A 15,577-nucleotide genomic window follows, 5' to 3' on the forward strand; every position below is an offset into this window, starting at 1 on the left:
TCCCACGAGCTTTTTCCTCATCCTAGCACATTTTCCAGCTCTGCTGGGGGTGTGTGCCTGTGGCCGTGGTGAGTGCACCCTTTTGGGAGATGGGAGATGGAGCCTGGAGTCTGCCCTGGCTGACAGTCATGTGTGGGAGTTTCTCTTGCTGCGTGCAGGGGTTTTGTTATGCTGTTCTCCCAAAAGAATGGGCATTATTTTGTGGGGGACCACCTCCCCTTTCTCTTTCAAAGGGGAGCTGCTCCTGCTTTCAGAAGAGATAACACAAGCACCTTTTGCCTGGGGAGGATCCAAGCAGTGATCCTGATCTGACACAGGCGTCTATTTTTGATGTTGGTGGAGGGACACAAGGCTAAAAGAAGCTCTGATTTAACACATTCCTTTCACCAGCTTTTCCTTTTGCTCTCATATCTTATTGCTGAGACTGGAGTTAGTGCTATGTCAGTGTTAACGTGTTTTATTTCAGCCAAAATACAAGAAGTCTCCTGATGGACTGTAGGATCTGCCTTGGAAAAATCCAGTTCACGTTCACTGGGCTGACAAGTCTGAATCTGACTGAGGGACAGCTGCATTCCATGTGTATCTTTTAGGGGGTGTAGTTACACAGGTTTGTAGGGTTTTTTTCTGAAGGGCTAAGATTTGGAAGTGAGGTGGTGTAGAGGTGAGCAGGGAGGACCCTCAGTATTACCTAACTCCCCACATTTGATGTTCTTCAGCCTTTTCCAGTTCTCTCTGTTTCTGAGTGGTTTTCATGACAAAATTGGTGGTTATTTTTATTTTTTGGGCAGGGCATGGACATATTTTTGTCTTTGCTTGTCGTTTTGGGCACCTGACAGAAATGCACCCCAACAGGATTTTCCAGTACAAATGCAGAAGACAGAAATCAGCACAAATAATTTACTGTCATTGCTTTAAGGAGTGTCATTTTGAAGGGAAGAAAACTCCAGACAAAGGCATAATAAATTAATTCAGAGACTGTCCATAAATATTAGGTAGATATAGCATCAGTGAAACTGGTCTTTTGAGTTAATAAAACCAGGTTGCTGGTTTAACAAATCTCAGTGCTTTCGTTGGTAACTGCTTCACTGCTAACCTGAGAGCAGGTTCCAAATTAATAAATGACTCTGTTGAAATTTGAGGTGCTCAATTTGATTCTAGTTGAACTGTGCTAACTGCACAGGCCCTGTGGAGTGTGTTCTGGGAGCTCAGGTCCCCAGTTGGGGCAGGGAGGACATGGGGGCACTTCCAGGGTGGCTGCTGGCACCAGAGAGGGGATGGGGCACCCTGGGAGAAGGATGTATCCAACAGGAGCTTCGTGGATTCACTAGGGATTCACTTGACTACTTTTTTGTTTTGGTTTGGTTTTTTTCCTCCAACTGTTCTGGGCAAGCAGCCAAAAAGGAATCCCAATGAGCAATTCATGAGCTAACAAGAACTAAAATGATTTTGGTATAATGGTGTATTTCTGACTTTCCTCCATCCTCCTCTAACAGGAGATTTTTACAACCTGGGTGACAAAAAAACCCCAAACTAGAAAGCCTCTCTAGGAGGTGCCTGGGTCTCCTGGAGGCTGCAGCCCACCCCATTAGAAAGCCTTGGAAAGCAGTGCTGGTTTTCCATCCTGGATCTGTAGCTCCAGCCCAGAAGCAGTTGGGGTTGGGTGGGGAGAGTCCTGTCCCTGCTGGCATTCCTGGGCTGCTGGGGCTCTGTGCCTGCATCCTGCCAGCTGTGGGAGTGAGTCTGGAAAAACCCTAAGCTTCATTTGCCCTGGTAGTGAGGATAATCAATACTTGTCAACCCCTATAAAAGCATGTGCATGCTTTAAGTATTTATGATGTGTTGTAAGAAATTCCAGGTGCAGAACAACTTGATTGATGTCAGAGGTGGACACATGTTTTCTGCCAGTCAGCATTACTTAAAGGTGGCTCTTCTTGTTGGCTGAGAAGTTTAATTTTTGAAATGTAGTTTCAGCTCTTGTATTATTCTGAAAAGTTTTCTGTTCAAAACAGTGTTTGAAAATGAAAACAAATTTTAAAAGCTCACATGTGTTTTCTCTTCATGGGTGGATTGAATATATGAGGCAGGTGCCATTCCTGTGGCAATTTTAATACTAATAGGTGTGGTGTATTGATGAGAGTAATGGAGAAGTTGTAGTCAAAGTCAGAATTCAATTAATCAGGTTGAGATTAGTTGCTGAAATTAGAACTGTTCTTTATATTGAATCCCTGTTCTGTAGATTCCAATTTCTAATATTTTTGAATAGATATGTTTTGTAGACGTAATCCATCTTCAGTTTGGAAGAGTGTAAAATTAATCAACTCCCAGTTAAAAAAGTGATGTCTGTCTTAAAATACCTCCCAAAAAGTAGTTGGGGATACCTGACTGTTGTTTTTTAACCTGATTATCTATGAGGATCCTGAAAAGTTTACTTGGAGGAGTTTCCACTGTCTGTTTTAATCCACTTGTATTGTTCCCTCTGCTTAGTGGCCTGCGTCAGAGGAGGAGCAGGAAGGGACGTGTTGCTCCTGCCCAGCCCTGGCTGCTCCCTGGGGGTGCAGGCTGGCTGTGGCTCACCTGGGCACGCTGGTGCCCCCTCTGCCAGGCTGCCACCTGGGGCTCCTCCCCATTTCTCCTGGCTCAGTGATGCCCGTGCTTTCAAACCACCCTGCTGGGCTGGAAGTCCCCCAGTCAGGGCTCTGTGCTGCCTGCTGAAGCCCTGGCTGCTGTCCCTGTCCTCCAGGCCAGCGTGGTGCTGCAGGTGGCACCCTGGGCTGCTCAGCTCTGTGCCCCACGTCCTTCCCAGCCGGGCTTTCCTCGGTGGGATGTTTGCAGCTGGGTGCCCACACACAAACTGTTGTTGCCTGGTCACTCCCTTAGTCCTGAGCCAGCTGTGGTGGGGACAGAGGGACACTGGGCAGTCCTCAGGGAATGGTGTACAGGCTTCCCTTGCCCTCCTGCTCCCAGTTTGCTGGGCAGGTGTTGAGGACCATTTAGAATATGTTTGGTTTAAGGTATTCACATTTGGGCATGGGGTGGCCTGGCCAGGTGATGGATGGGATGTACACGTTAGTGGCAGGAAACTGTGGAAGATGGAATGACACCTTTCCTTGTGGAGTGACTTTTAGATTTGCACCACATTTGTATCAGTAAATGTCAGAGAGACTTCTGTGTGTTTTTGACAGGAGGCCCTTGGCTCTGGCAGCTTCCTGGCCTCTTGGCCTCGCAGTGGGTTTGTTTGTTCAGGCTTTTCCTGGGTAAGCAATCTGGCTGCTCTGGCTCGTCTCTTTTGGAGTTAGCTTTTTTTTTGAACATTAATTTGATTTAGTTTGTTTTACATAAATGGTGGGTGCGGTGTTAAGTTCATCCTGAGGTTTGGAATCTGTATCTCATCTAATAAAAACCAGCATGAAATGGCATGAAGTGTTACATTCAAAAAATTAGCTCAGGTCTTTTGGACTATCTCACTCTTTTGTGTTTTATTGTATATTCTCTGGAAAGACAACAGAATCCATAAAGAACACCAATTGAAGGCAAACTTTTGCCAGATTTTAAAGTTGAGGTTGGAAACTTTTTTAAAGCACTGGTCAATTTCTTGTGTTGATTCAGGGAAAAAATTGCCTTCTCTTCTAGCAGGGTAATTCCAAACAGGACAGATGGGGGATTGGACTCCTCATGCTGGTCCTAAACAAACTGGGGTTACCAAATTCCACTCATCTCAACGTCTTCCCTCTTTATTCATATCTCTTGTGACTGATGAAGTTAGGAAAAATAATTTTTTTCTGGGAAGTATTTAAGCAAAAATATTTGGATGCTACATTTTAAAAAAGTAGTGAACAGATTTGCATTTGCACTCATTTTCCTGCAATTTCTGTCTCCTCTATGCAAATGTGGCCATTTTCAGAGGATCTTGTGCAGCTGTCTGATTCTCTGGAAGTTCAAACAATCCAAACTTGTCATAGTTCCTTAACTTTGGCATTAACTCCTTGAAGTGAGAATGCAAACAGCATGCTGAGCTTTTCCAAGCAGTTCAGTGTGGAGCTGGGTTTCTATTATATATTAGTTCTATTACAGTCTTTAATAGTACCTGAACAGCACTGTTTTGGTTTTGATTACATGAAGAAAGGACTAAAATACCTTTTTGTGTGGTGTGGTAACTTTTTTGGTAATTCCTTCATTTGGTTTCTGTATTTCTGTTTTCCACAAAATTAATGATAAGCTTATATTTTTATATAAGCTTATAAGTGATAGCATGTTGTTCTTGTATCACTAGATGGAAACCCTTGGTTTCTTTTTTCCTAACGTAGCCTGAAGTCTGTGCAGTTCGGAGTGGAGCTCTAACTTAGTGCATGCACCAAAAGCAGTGGGGAAGGGAGAGCATGGGAACCTTCTGTGCTTCACTTTTTCAGGAAAAGATTCAAAAGGAGGAATGTTTATTTTGTATGTAGCATGTCAGAGAGCTCATTATAGAGTTTCAGACATAGTATTCAGACACATGTCTGGTATTGAGGCGTGCAGCTTTCCTCTCTTTGAATAAATATCAGCTGAAGATACAAGCTGTCCTCTTTAAGCTTCTTTGTAGGTTTTATTACAAGAGATTTTTGAAGCTGAGGAATTGAGTAAGTACCTGCAGGTTTGGCTACAAAATTGTCTAGAAGTGAAACACAATGATTTTTCATTTTTGTTTACAACTGTAGAAAATATGAAGCCACCATTTTTATATTCCTTGCATTTATGTTCTTTTAGGATGCAGCAGGTTTATATATTAGCTAAATATCTGACCATTCCAAATGATGAGTTCAGTGTGTTTGATCCTGAAAGGCTCTGTGTGTAATCACAAGCACTGAGCTGAGGTACATCTCTGATAATCTCATCTAAATCAGTACCCTAGAGCTTGAAAACCCCTCATTCTTATTTTTTTCTTTAATGATCATCTTTTAAGTTCCTCTGCAATGAGAAATTTCATGTCTACTTAGGAAAAACAATCACTAATTTACTTATATGTTGCATTTAAATGAACCAACTCTCTTGTTCCATCTACATTTATATGCAATCAAGGAAACCAATTTAATCACGCTCTCCACTGTAAGACACCATAACTTGTAAAATAAGGAGAAAATTACTTTCAGCTATGTATGTGACATCAAGAATTCCTAGAAAATTATGGTTTTAATGAGTTTTTGTGATTTGACACATTCAGTGTGAATATTGAGAGAAGTAGTTAAAAAGGTAAGTAGTCAGCTTGGAGTACTTTAAGGATGCTGAAATGCATATGGGAGTTTCTTTGAGATTTAGGTTTTAAAAAGTGCCAATACGAAAGAATATTTGCTCTAGATCTCTGAAGCAGAACCATCTGCATCAATGGTTTCCTGAAAAACTTGTGTTCTGTTGTTTTAGTGGGAGTGAGACTACCCAGCTCTGGATGTTTTGTCCTGCTGTGTCTTGCTGTCTTCTTTATCTGTGGGATGCTTGTATCCTACATATGTGCCAAAATGGGAATGAATGAATATTGTGTGCGTTCAGACAGATGGAAATAAGAAATTTTGACTGAAAATAAAATCTTTGTTCCCCAGCCATTCTGACAATATTGCTACAGATTTCACTGCTCAAATATAATAGCTAAAGGAACATTTTGTTATCAAAGGTTCCTGGATTATTCTACCAAGTGCCTTTGACATTGCAATTGCTGCAGTAAGGAAAAGAATGTTCTTGTTTGATAGAATCAAGTAGGGGGTGTGTAGGAGAGGTAGAGAGTGGCCTGAAGTGTGACTGGTGCTAGGACTGGGCAAACTGATGGCAAACACAGAAACCAAATGAAGGAATTACTGAAAAATTTACCATGACACACAATTCTGATATTGTCCTGACACTGTCTGATGAGTGTGTGGTGTTGAACACCTTGTGCTCCATCTCATCCCTTCCCACTGCTCAGGCTCTGTTCACCTGTGGATGCCTTCAAGGAGCTCTTGGCTCTCCAGCTGCACCAGGGTGTGCCAGTTTGAGCAGGGCAGTACAGAAGTTTTGTTTCCTCCCTACTTTGATGTGTGCTGAGGGTGTTATTTATACCACTCAGGTTCTCTTAGGCAGTTGTGCCTCGTATACCACCTTGTGTATGAGAGATGCTGCCTGCCCATCACACTGGAATGGGATATGAATGTTGTATTTCTCATCTAATCTCAGGTAGGATTAGGCACATTTGTCTGTTGTTGTACTAAATAAAAAACTAGGGGCCTGTATCTGTTGACTTAGTAAACTATTAAAATGAATGGGAGAGTTCTGCAATAAATTACGGTGCATGAGGAAAAGTTTTAATTGATTTCATTTTTAAATTATTTTTAAAGGATGAGATTAGAAAATGTGATTAACTCCCCTTGAGCTCTGCAGTAACAGCCTTTCACTGTTCTTAACTGTGCAAGACTTGCACTGGGGATTAGCCAGACTCTTAAATTTGACAGCCTACAATGAAATAATTAACAAGAAAATATCCAACAGTGTTGAGTTTAGCAACAGGATGACACTGGCTTCTAACAGCCTTTTAAACTCAGTGCAGCTCTCTCCCTCTTTGAATCTTGGGTGTTGCTGACAGTGTGTGCCCAGAAATGTGAACCAGGACACTGCAGGAGTTAAATTCTTAAACCTTCTCATTGTTCTCTGATGTATAACGTTTCTTTTTTTCCCCTTCACAGGAAATGACCTAGAGGCCTTACAAATACATTTGTGCATTTTTGTTCTGAGTCTGCAATTGAGGGCAAACGCAGTCTGGAAGCACCACTTCTTAAAGTTACAACGGAAACAACTACCTCAACAAACAGGGAAAGGGGAAGAAGGCTTGCAATAACAAACACTCTAGTTTTTAATAGCTTATATTTGCAAAGTCTTCTCTAAACAGTCCAGATTTTTTCCCCCCTCCAATATTAAGAAGAGACACTACAAGTAAACTGAGTTGGCAGACTGGATCTGTCAAGACATTTGAAGATATTTGATCTGCTGATGTAAGGATTTGCTTTTTCAAGGAAAGAGCCTCTGCACTGCTTTTATAATCGCTGTTGATCGGTGGTTTACTCCACTTTTCCTGATACCTATTAATGGGAGAATTGTATTAAGGTATTGCTTCTAAAACTGTTATTTGCATTGACAGAATTAACTTTTGTAGATGCAACAGCAACGGACAATGTTACACTCGTGAAGAACTTGTAAGCGATCACTTCTCTGCTCCAGTTGGCTTTTCTGCCTGCGGAGGGGATACCACACAAGAGACAGAGCATTATTAAGATACTTGGGCTTGCTTTTTGAGTACAGTTTATAACTGCAGCAGGGCTGCACCGAACATTGAAAACACAGAGTCAGCAAATCTGCTGCTGTTCCCACTGCTGATACAGATTATACAGACGCTTGCCTTTCTGAAATGCCTTTTGTGAAACCTATGTACACAGTCCTGCGCTGTAACTGTACATAGATACCCGAGGAAGGAATTTGACAAGTGATTGTTAATTCAAGAGCTCTCTGGACAAGCACTCACTTATGTATTGCTGCAGTGCACAAGAAAGCAAAATGGACTATAAGCGGCGCTTTTTGCTTGGCGGGTCCAAGCAGAAAGTGCAGCAACACCAGCAGTATCAAATGCCCGAGCTGGGCAGGACCCTGAGCGCCCCGCTGGCATCGGCCACCCCCAGCACCCCCCTGGTGTCCCCAGCTGCTGCGGGCGGCTGCTCCCACCCCGCCTCCCACACGACGCCGATCGCAGACATCCAGCAGGGAATCTCCAAATACCTGGATGCACTCAACGTCTTTTGCCGTACGAGCACTTTCCTTACAGACCTTTTCAGCAGCGTGTTCAGGAACTCGCACTACTCTAAGGCAGCTATGCAACTGAAAGACGTGCAGGAACATGTCATGGAAGCGGCGAGTCGACTCACAGCAGCAATAAAACCAGAAATAGCAAAAATGCTGATGGAACTGAGTGCAGGAGCTGCAAACTTCAAAGATCAAAAAGAGTTCAGCCTACAAGATATTGAGGTAAGTTACCTTGCAGGATACTGTTTTGCTCATGAATTTGTATCGTTCCTTCTTAACTGGATTTCTCTTCAAAATCTCTTCTACACCAGAAGTTTTGTCCACCTTGCTGTGTATTTTTGCATAATGCTGGTGGAGAAATAAACTCTTCATTTATGTACTAAGAAAGTACTAAGTCATTTGTGAGATCTGACCTCCATCTATGTTAAATTAAGTATTTGGTAGGTATTCCTGTAGAAGAACCAAGTAGACAAAAGTTTTAAATAATTTTCTGGTTTGTTAGCTAACGTTTCTAAAAATGTTATGCCATTGTATTCTAAATCAGCCTACACTTTCCTTGGTATTATCCATTCTGAGGGGAAACCTGAGCACATGGGAGTAGCATATTGTCATCACTGTTTCAGTTAAACTGTGTATTTTATCACTCTTCAGAGCATTTTTGTCTTTTTGAGCTGTTGTGAGAAGAAAATAACACACTGTGTGAGACTAGCACTGTAAAAATTTGTCATGACTTTGCTACAATGCTCATATTCTGGCAGGGGGTGCCCAAGATTCAGGATTCAGAGAGGTTTCCCAACTTCTGCCACACCTGCCTGGGAAGGTCTGGGTATTTCTCCTCTGGTAAATGTGTTAACGGATAGTCACAGATAAATTCCTGAAGTTTTAACTAGTTCCTTGTGTTTTGACATATTTCTTCACTTTGCAGCAGTCTTGAGAGTTATTCCTTCAGAACTACATCCTGAATGGAAAACCTACTTTTAAATTCTCTTGGTTTTGATTCAGATTTCAGGTAGCTTTGTAAGAGTGAATGCTTGTGCCTGTCAGGCATTATCTGCTGTCTCTAACTGCACCACTTCCAGATGGAGTCGTTAGGGAGGATGCAATTTGTCAGTGACAGCTCTCCCTGCAGCTGTGTACTACAGTTCTCAGTGTTGTATACTTGGTATAGAATGAAGTAAGATGGGCTATATTTGTTATAGATGTCTTAAGACAGTCCAATAATATCTCTCTAGCTAAAGCTATAGCCATGTATATAAAAAAGAGTGACTTTATGTAATTAATCTTTATAATGGATGTGCTGAAAGACTTTCTGAATTTAAAAAACAAAAACATATGAAGCACTGGATGTCTTCTAGGGGTTTTTGTGGATTTGGAAATGCTGTCCTTCCAAACGCTGGAGTCATCCGTAGAGCTGCTTTTGTCACATGAGCAGGCAGAGGTGGGTGCTGGCTCTGCCCTGCGCTGTGCAGGGAGGGTTTGCTCAGCAGGGAGCTGAGGAGCAGAACAAAGCAGTGTTTGTGTCAGGTGGGTGCACATCCTGCTAGCTTAGAGGCAGAGACACTTGCTTTAGTCCCAGGTTTACCTGGGCAGGTCTGACCCTTGTTCTGGGCTCCATGTGCACCTGCAGTGCTCCCTCCCCTGCCCCAGCAGTTCTGTGCTGGGAGCAAGTGTGTGTAGAATGCCACAATGCCAGCAGGGCAGCTGCTCCTGGCCTTTCCTGCCTGCCCCTCTTGGCTGTCCCAGCACTTCTCATTGCACTTTTCTGCTATCTTTTCTTAATTAAAACTGCATCTTGCACGTGGCTTTGAAAAAGTATGTGAGACTTATGCACATCACTGTATAATGAGAGCAGTGTTGTGTTCTGCTTTGGCTTAAGCAGCAGCAGAATGTAGGGCTTTGACAGAGACTCCTGTGGTTGTTCTGTGGGTCAGTCAGGACTCTGGATGAGTGAATTCTGCAGGCAGAGGGGTTGGATGGTTGTGCCCAGGGAGCAGCAGCTGCTCACTCTTGAAATGGACCTTGGCAGAGGCCAGTACAGGAATATAATTGTTTGTAGGTGACTTGAAAGCACAGAATGTAAGTATGCTGGGAGACCTGCTGAACTAAAAATAATCTTGGACAAATTATTTTTCCAGTTGGGATGGAATTCAGGGGGTAAAATTGAATGTTGCAATATTTAAATAGACTTTTTGAGCCTCAGGAGTGGAGCCCACTGGGCAGCACTTCTGGAGAACAGTCCTAGGGCTGTGGGAGTCATGTGTTGGGGAAGACTCAGTGTTGAGCAGTTGGAAATAATAAATCAGTGTTGTTGCTGTTGAGCAAAGAGACATTTACCATGTATTTAACACACCCCTAACCTGCAGGAACCATGAACTAAGCACTGAGCTCTGAACATAACCTGGAAATACCCAGGTTATTATGGCCTTAAACACAGCAGTGCACATGCACAGCACTTGGAGAAATAAGGAGCCAAAGGAGTGTAGCAAGAGTAGTCAGACATCCAGCAAATAGGACATCAGAGGACAGATTGAAGAGATGGACTCTACCGAAGAGGAGGCTGAGAAGGAAAATCAAAATTGCTCAGGTATGTGAGAAGCTGCCAGAACATGTCTGTGTCTGTTCATGTCCCTGTAAGGTGGAGCAAGGAACTTGAAATTTCAGAAGGAAAGATTCACATTAGGTGCTGTGGAAATCCTTTGTAATGTTAGTGGAGTACTGATGTGGGTTGCTGCAAAGGGTAGGGAACAGAGCTGACAAAACAGGTTAAACCTGCATCTAGCAAAACTGACCTAGGTGAAATTTCTCCTTGCACAGAGGTGACCTGGTGAGATCCTCTTCCATTGTGCTTTTCTGGGATTTGAAGACTGAGCTGTTTATGCTGAAATTTCAATTTAAAAAGTGGTTTGCTTTTTTCCCCCAGGTAGATAGAGAAGTTAACATTTCATAAAACTGCCAGCAGGATTAAAAAACTCACAGTGTAAGCAGAAAAACATAAAGGGCTTGTCTGACTTCATCAGAGTTTACTGAACAGGGAAGTGATGGGGGAAGAGTGTGAGGCAGTGGAATTGTTCCCCTGGAAAATACCAGGAGGGGAGTACAGGTGTATCTGAAGTTGCTTTGTCACCTTCTCTAGTGGGTCGCTGAAGGAACTCAAAGCTCTGAGAGAGAATTGAGGTGGTGAAACACCCAAGTGGCAGCTCAGCAGGAGCTAAGAGGCTCAGCAGGACCCTGAGAATGGCTCTGCAGGGGCTCTTATTTGAGGGTTGGATGCTGGTGGCACAGAAACAGGGGGAGGTGAGTTGTAATTCAGGGTGCAGTGGGGCAGAACCCCAAATTCATGAGAGGGACATGAGAATGAGGATTTCTATGTGTGAGTCCAGCTAAGGAAAATGCAATTTTCCTAAACCTTGCTTACAGGCTTGTAGTTTTGGGAAGGAATGAGAAGTCCAAGCAGAACAGGTTTTGCTTTGGGAATCAAGCAGAGAGCTGTGGCTTTTCTCAGGTGCTGCAGGTCTTTATCTGCTGTAGTGGGCTCTGCCCCTTAGAGAGGCAATATAAAGAAAACTTAAGTTTTGGTGAACATACCTGACTTGAATTTGGGCTGGAAGCTGTTGTGCACCCTGGACTATAGCACCAGGGGATGAGGTTTTTAATTTATTTATTGTTACTTAGGGCAAAGCTTGCTAGTTCAGACCTGTCTGCCAGCCTGTGTAAGAAGGTGACTTCCCTTGATCAAAGTGTGGTGACAGATGGAGATTCCCAAGGTTTCTTAATTTCAGAAATGCAAATGCTGATTTTTTTCTTCTTTTTATTTTCCTCTTTCGAACACCTTTGAATTCTTGAGTATTCTGTGCCTGTATGGGTGAGGAACAGCTTGGAAATCAGGTTAAATGAGAGGGTGTTTTTCATTTCTTTTGTCAGCTGAGGGAATGCACTAACTGTATTTCTGTTAATAAAAACATTAAAGCAAATTCATAGGGAGGAGTAAAACTGGTAAGTATATTTCCCCATCTCTTGTGGAGCTTTGCAGAAGCCTCAGTACTGCAAAATATAATAATTACTTTTAGTTACACAGGGCTTGTGCATTGTCTTACAAGTGGTAGTAATGAGAGGAATGTCAAGGCTGCCTTCCTGTACAAAAGGGAAGCATGGATAGGCACCAGATATATTCTTGGATGCTCTGTTCTGTATTAAATGGAGATAATTTTTGGCTTTTATGTGTATAGAATAGCCTAAGATTGTTTGAACATGAATCTTGTGAGACGAGAATGTCTGAATAAATATTAAATGTAGGCTTTCCTTAGCAACATTGTAAAGCCAAATTTAACTATTTTTAAAATTACTCTTTCCTGGGATTTTCAGGGATTGGCTCCAGACTCTTCTGTATTGAGGAGCTGTTAGTAGCAAAAAAATACTTGGTCTTACATTTTAATTGCTGCTTTTTATTTTTAAAATGCTTCACACTTAATTGTTTTTCTGCTAAATGATAGTGACCACTTCAGTAGCTGTCAAGGTCAGATTATCATGAGTGGCTTTTAGGGTCACTGCTGGAAGAAATGAGTCTGTTGGGTTTCCCAAGTCTTGCAGCTTCTGCTGGAATCTAGTTCAGCCTGCAGGTGATTCCAGCCCATGGGCAGGACTGAGGTGTTGTGTTCATGAGATCACTCTTTGGAACTGCAGGGAACTGCTAGGTAGTAAAATTAAGAATACTCTGCCTGCTTCTGGTAATGTACAGGAAAGTTGCTGGGGCTCAATGGGGCACACCAGTTCAGTGGCAGCCAGGCTGTGCCACCAAGGAGGCTGTTAAGGGAAACCACAGAATATTCTGTTGTGGTGTTTGGCTTTTTGAGCATTCTGCTTGTTTAAGGAAATAGCAAAAAAAAAAAAAGGGGGGGTGGGGGGAGAAGAAAGTTTTACTGCATAGAATGGCACTTGAAGAACTGCAAGCCAATGTTTGTATCAAGTGTGGAAGACTGACACTTGCTATTTGCTGACTTTATTACTGGTAGTGTTCTCTTTTAAGGAATCTGTTTTACATGATTTTCTTGCAGGGCAATTTGTATGGCATCCCTGTTTAGCAGTGGAAACTGGCAATTTTGTGTACACTTTGTCCAGTGGAATATTTCAAAGTTGATTGTGTGCCCCCATGAGGAGATTAAAGTGGGACAGAGTAACCTACACTACATCTCACCTGGTACTCCCATTGGTAGGGAACCAAAAATCCCATTGCTTCCAACTGCCTGAGCTGGAAAAGAGAGATTCCTTCAGGTAGGGCTCTGCTGAGACAAACAGCTGTCCTGCCTGATACAGGTCAGGGAAGTCAATGTGGTAGAGCTGTGTTCTGTGGGACAAAAAGTTTGGAAGCTGAAGACCTTGTTATACAATATAAATGAGTCTAAGAAATGAAGGGAACATCACTACTCCAAAGGAAATCTCACTGGTTGGCACCTGAGATGATTCCAGTTCAGCTTTGATTCCTGCATAGTTTGTAGGGTTTGTGTTTATTCTGGTCTGAAGGAGGAGAGTCACACACTTCTGCATGGGAAAGTAGGGCAAATAAACTGGAAAAGGACATGGTGGTGTCTCTGACTATGGAGAGCTGCATCCATGTGCTGATGCTATCCAGGTTCCCTGTCTGCTCTGCACTGGGGTCAGTGCCCACCCCTGGTGGGGTGGTCAGATAAGGCAAAGGTGGGGCTCTTCTGCAGAAAAATCTGACCAAGTGAGCTCTTTAAAGCTTTAAAATGAGTTTGGCATCTACCATCCATCCAAAGGGAGTATTTAACAGTGCCAAAATCCTCCACCACTTTGATAGTGAAGTAGTTTAAACAATCCTTACCAATTTTGGAGGAAGGCTGAAATGGATTTTTTTCAAACAAAATAAAAGTTCAGTAAAGCAGATGTTACTAATTATCTTCACTGTTTAACATTGTAAGTTGTAAGTAGGAATGTTGTGTGCTACCACTTAAAACCTAAAACAATTTGTTTATTTCAACCTAAAGCCTAAATAATTTGTTTATTTTGAGCATTATTCCCAGACTGGGGAAGCTTCAACCTTTGTACCTTAAGTATTCTTTGAAATTTAATAAGCTTGAAATTCTTAATGAGTGCTCGTTTCATCTTCCCCTGAGAACTGCATTCTTCCTGCACAGAAATAATTCAGATCACCAGTTGCCTCTTCCTGCAGTTTTCTTATAAATCTTTCTAATCTCATACCCAGAAAAGTTGGAATTTTCTTAATTTTATCATTTGCTGACTGCTTTTTTTTTTTTTTAATAAGACAAGCTCCACTTTCAGAGGTCAAAGTAGCAAAAATGTTTAATTTTATGCCTTGTACAAAGAAGGGAAGTGATTGAACCAGAATGGAATGTCCAAAAGGAGTCTGGATGGAGTGAAAAAAGCATTGCCACCAGTGGTTCTTGTGGAGTAGATAGTAAATGCATGTAGCTGTTGGTGTGACTGCAGAGTCCTGCCAGGAAGATACATTGTGTCTGGATAGTTTTATTCCAGAAGAATGTAGCTGAAAATAAGGCAGATGATTTAATGGCTCCAAGGCAGGATGGCTTTGTACATTATCTGCGTATTTTATGAATTATTCCTAAAATGGAATTCAAGTTGAAGCTTTTTTTAATAAATCAAAGTCAAATACACATTTTAAAGAGCTTTGTGTGATAAACTCCATAAAATAAACAGTTTGAATAGCTTTGAAATACTTTTCTGCAGTAATGTGGAGAATCCTCCTTCCTCTGCAGCCCTCCAGTTTTACACTTGTCAGCTTTTTCCTGCCCAGGGAGCGATCCCCGGGAGCCTTGGCTCTGCAGGGTGTCCCTGGGCGCTGGCACTGCTGCTCCTGCCCGGAGTCCTCCGGCACAGCAGCTCTGCTGCGCTGCGCTGCCCGAGACGGCCGAGGGCCCCTGGGCGCAGCGGGGCAGGGATGCAGGGCTGGCACCTCCTGCCCTGGGCCGGGAGCCCCTGCCCTGCCCCGGCCCTGCGAGCGAGCGACAGGAGCATTGCAGGGCTGCTCCAAAGCTCCTGAGGGAGCGACAGGAGCATTGCAGGGCTGCTCCAAAGCTCCTGACAGAGCGACAGGAGCATTGCAGGGCTGCTCCAAAGCTCCTGAGGGAGCGACAGGAGCATTGCAGGGCTGCTCCAAAGCTCCTGACAGAGCAACAGGAGCCATTGCAGGGCTGCTCCAAGGCTCCTGAGGGAGCGACAGGAGCCATTGCAGGGCTGCTCCAAGGCTCCTGAGGGAGCGACAGGAGCCATTGCAGGGCTGCTCCAAGGCTCCTGACAGAGCGACAGGAGCCATTGCAGGGCTGCTCCAAAGCTCCTGAGGGAGCGACAGGAGCCATTGCAGGGCTGCGACAAAGCTCCTGAGGGAGCGACAGGAGCATTGCAGGGCTGCTCCAAAGGCTGTCCTGGGGGAGCGACAGGAGCCATTGCAGGGCTGCTCCAAAGCTCCTGACAGAGCGACAGGAGCCATTGCAGGGCTGCTCCAAAGCTCCTGAGGGAGCGACAGGAGCCATTGCAGGGCTGCTCCAAAGGCTGTCCTGGGGGAGCGACAGGAGCCATTGCAGGGCTGCTCCAAAGGCTCCTGAGGGAGCGACAGGAGCCATTGCAGGGCTGCTCCAAAGCTCCTGAGGGAGCGACAGGAGCCATTGCAGGGCTGCTCCAAAGCTCCTGAGGGAGCGACAGGAGCCATTGCAGGGCTGCTCCAAAGCTCCTGAGGGAGCGACAGGAGCCATTGCAGGGCTGCTCCAAAGCTCCTGAGGGAGCGACAGGAGCC

The 15,577-nt window shown here is 43.7% G+C and overlaps 1 protein-coding gene across 8 annotated transcripts in view; it reads left to right on the forward strand.

The window, feature by feature from the left end:
- The window catches only part of GARRE1 (granule associated Rac and RHOG effector 1), a 59,721-nt gene that overhangs the window by 21,395 nt on the left and 22,749 nt on the right, over positions 1-15,577 (forward strand). For 5 of the 8 annotated variants that reach the window (XM_021536702.4, XM_021536703.4, XM_085589427.1 and 2 more), the window contains exon 2: positions 6,684-8,013. In XM_021536702.4, coding sequence (XP_021392377.2) covers positions 7,519-8,013 — 495 coding nt within the window. In that variant the 5' untranslated portion in view covers positions 6,684-7,518. Of the gene's footprint in view, positions 1-4,241; positions 6,178-6,683; positions 8,014-9,268; positions 10,376-15,577 lie in introns of those variants that run through there. The other 3 variants (XM_085589426.1, XM_085589429.1, XM_085589428.1) reach the window with 3 other exon arrangements.

This window comes from Lonchura striata, chromosome 11 (genome assembly GCF_050655825.1).
Source record: "Lonchura striata isolate lonStrDom1 chromosome 11, ASM5065582v1, whole genome shotgun sequence".
Classification (NCBI taxonomy): Eukaryota; Metazoa; Chordata; class Aves; order Passeriformes; family Estrildidae; genus Lonchura; species Lonchura striata.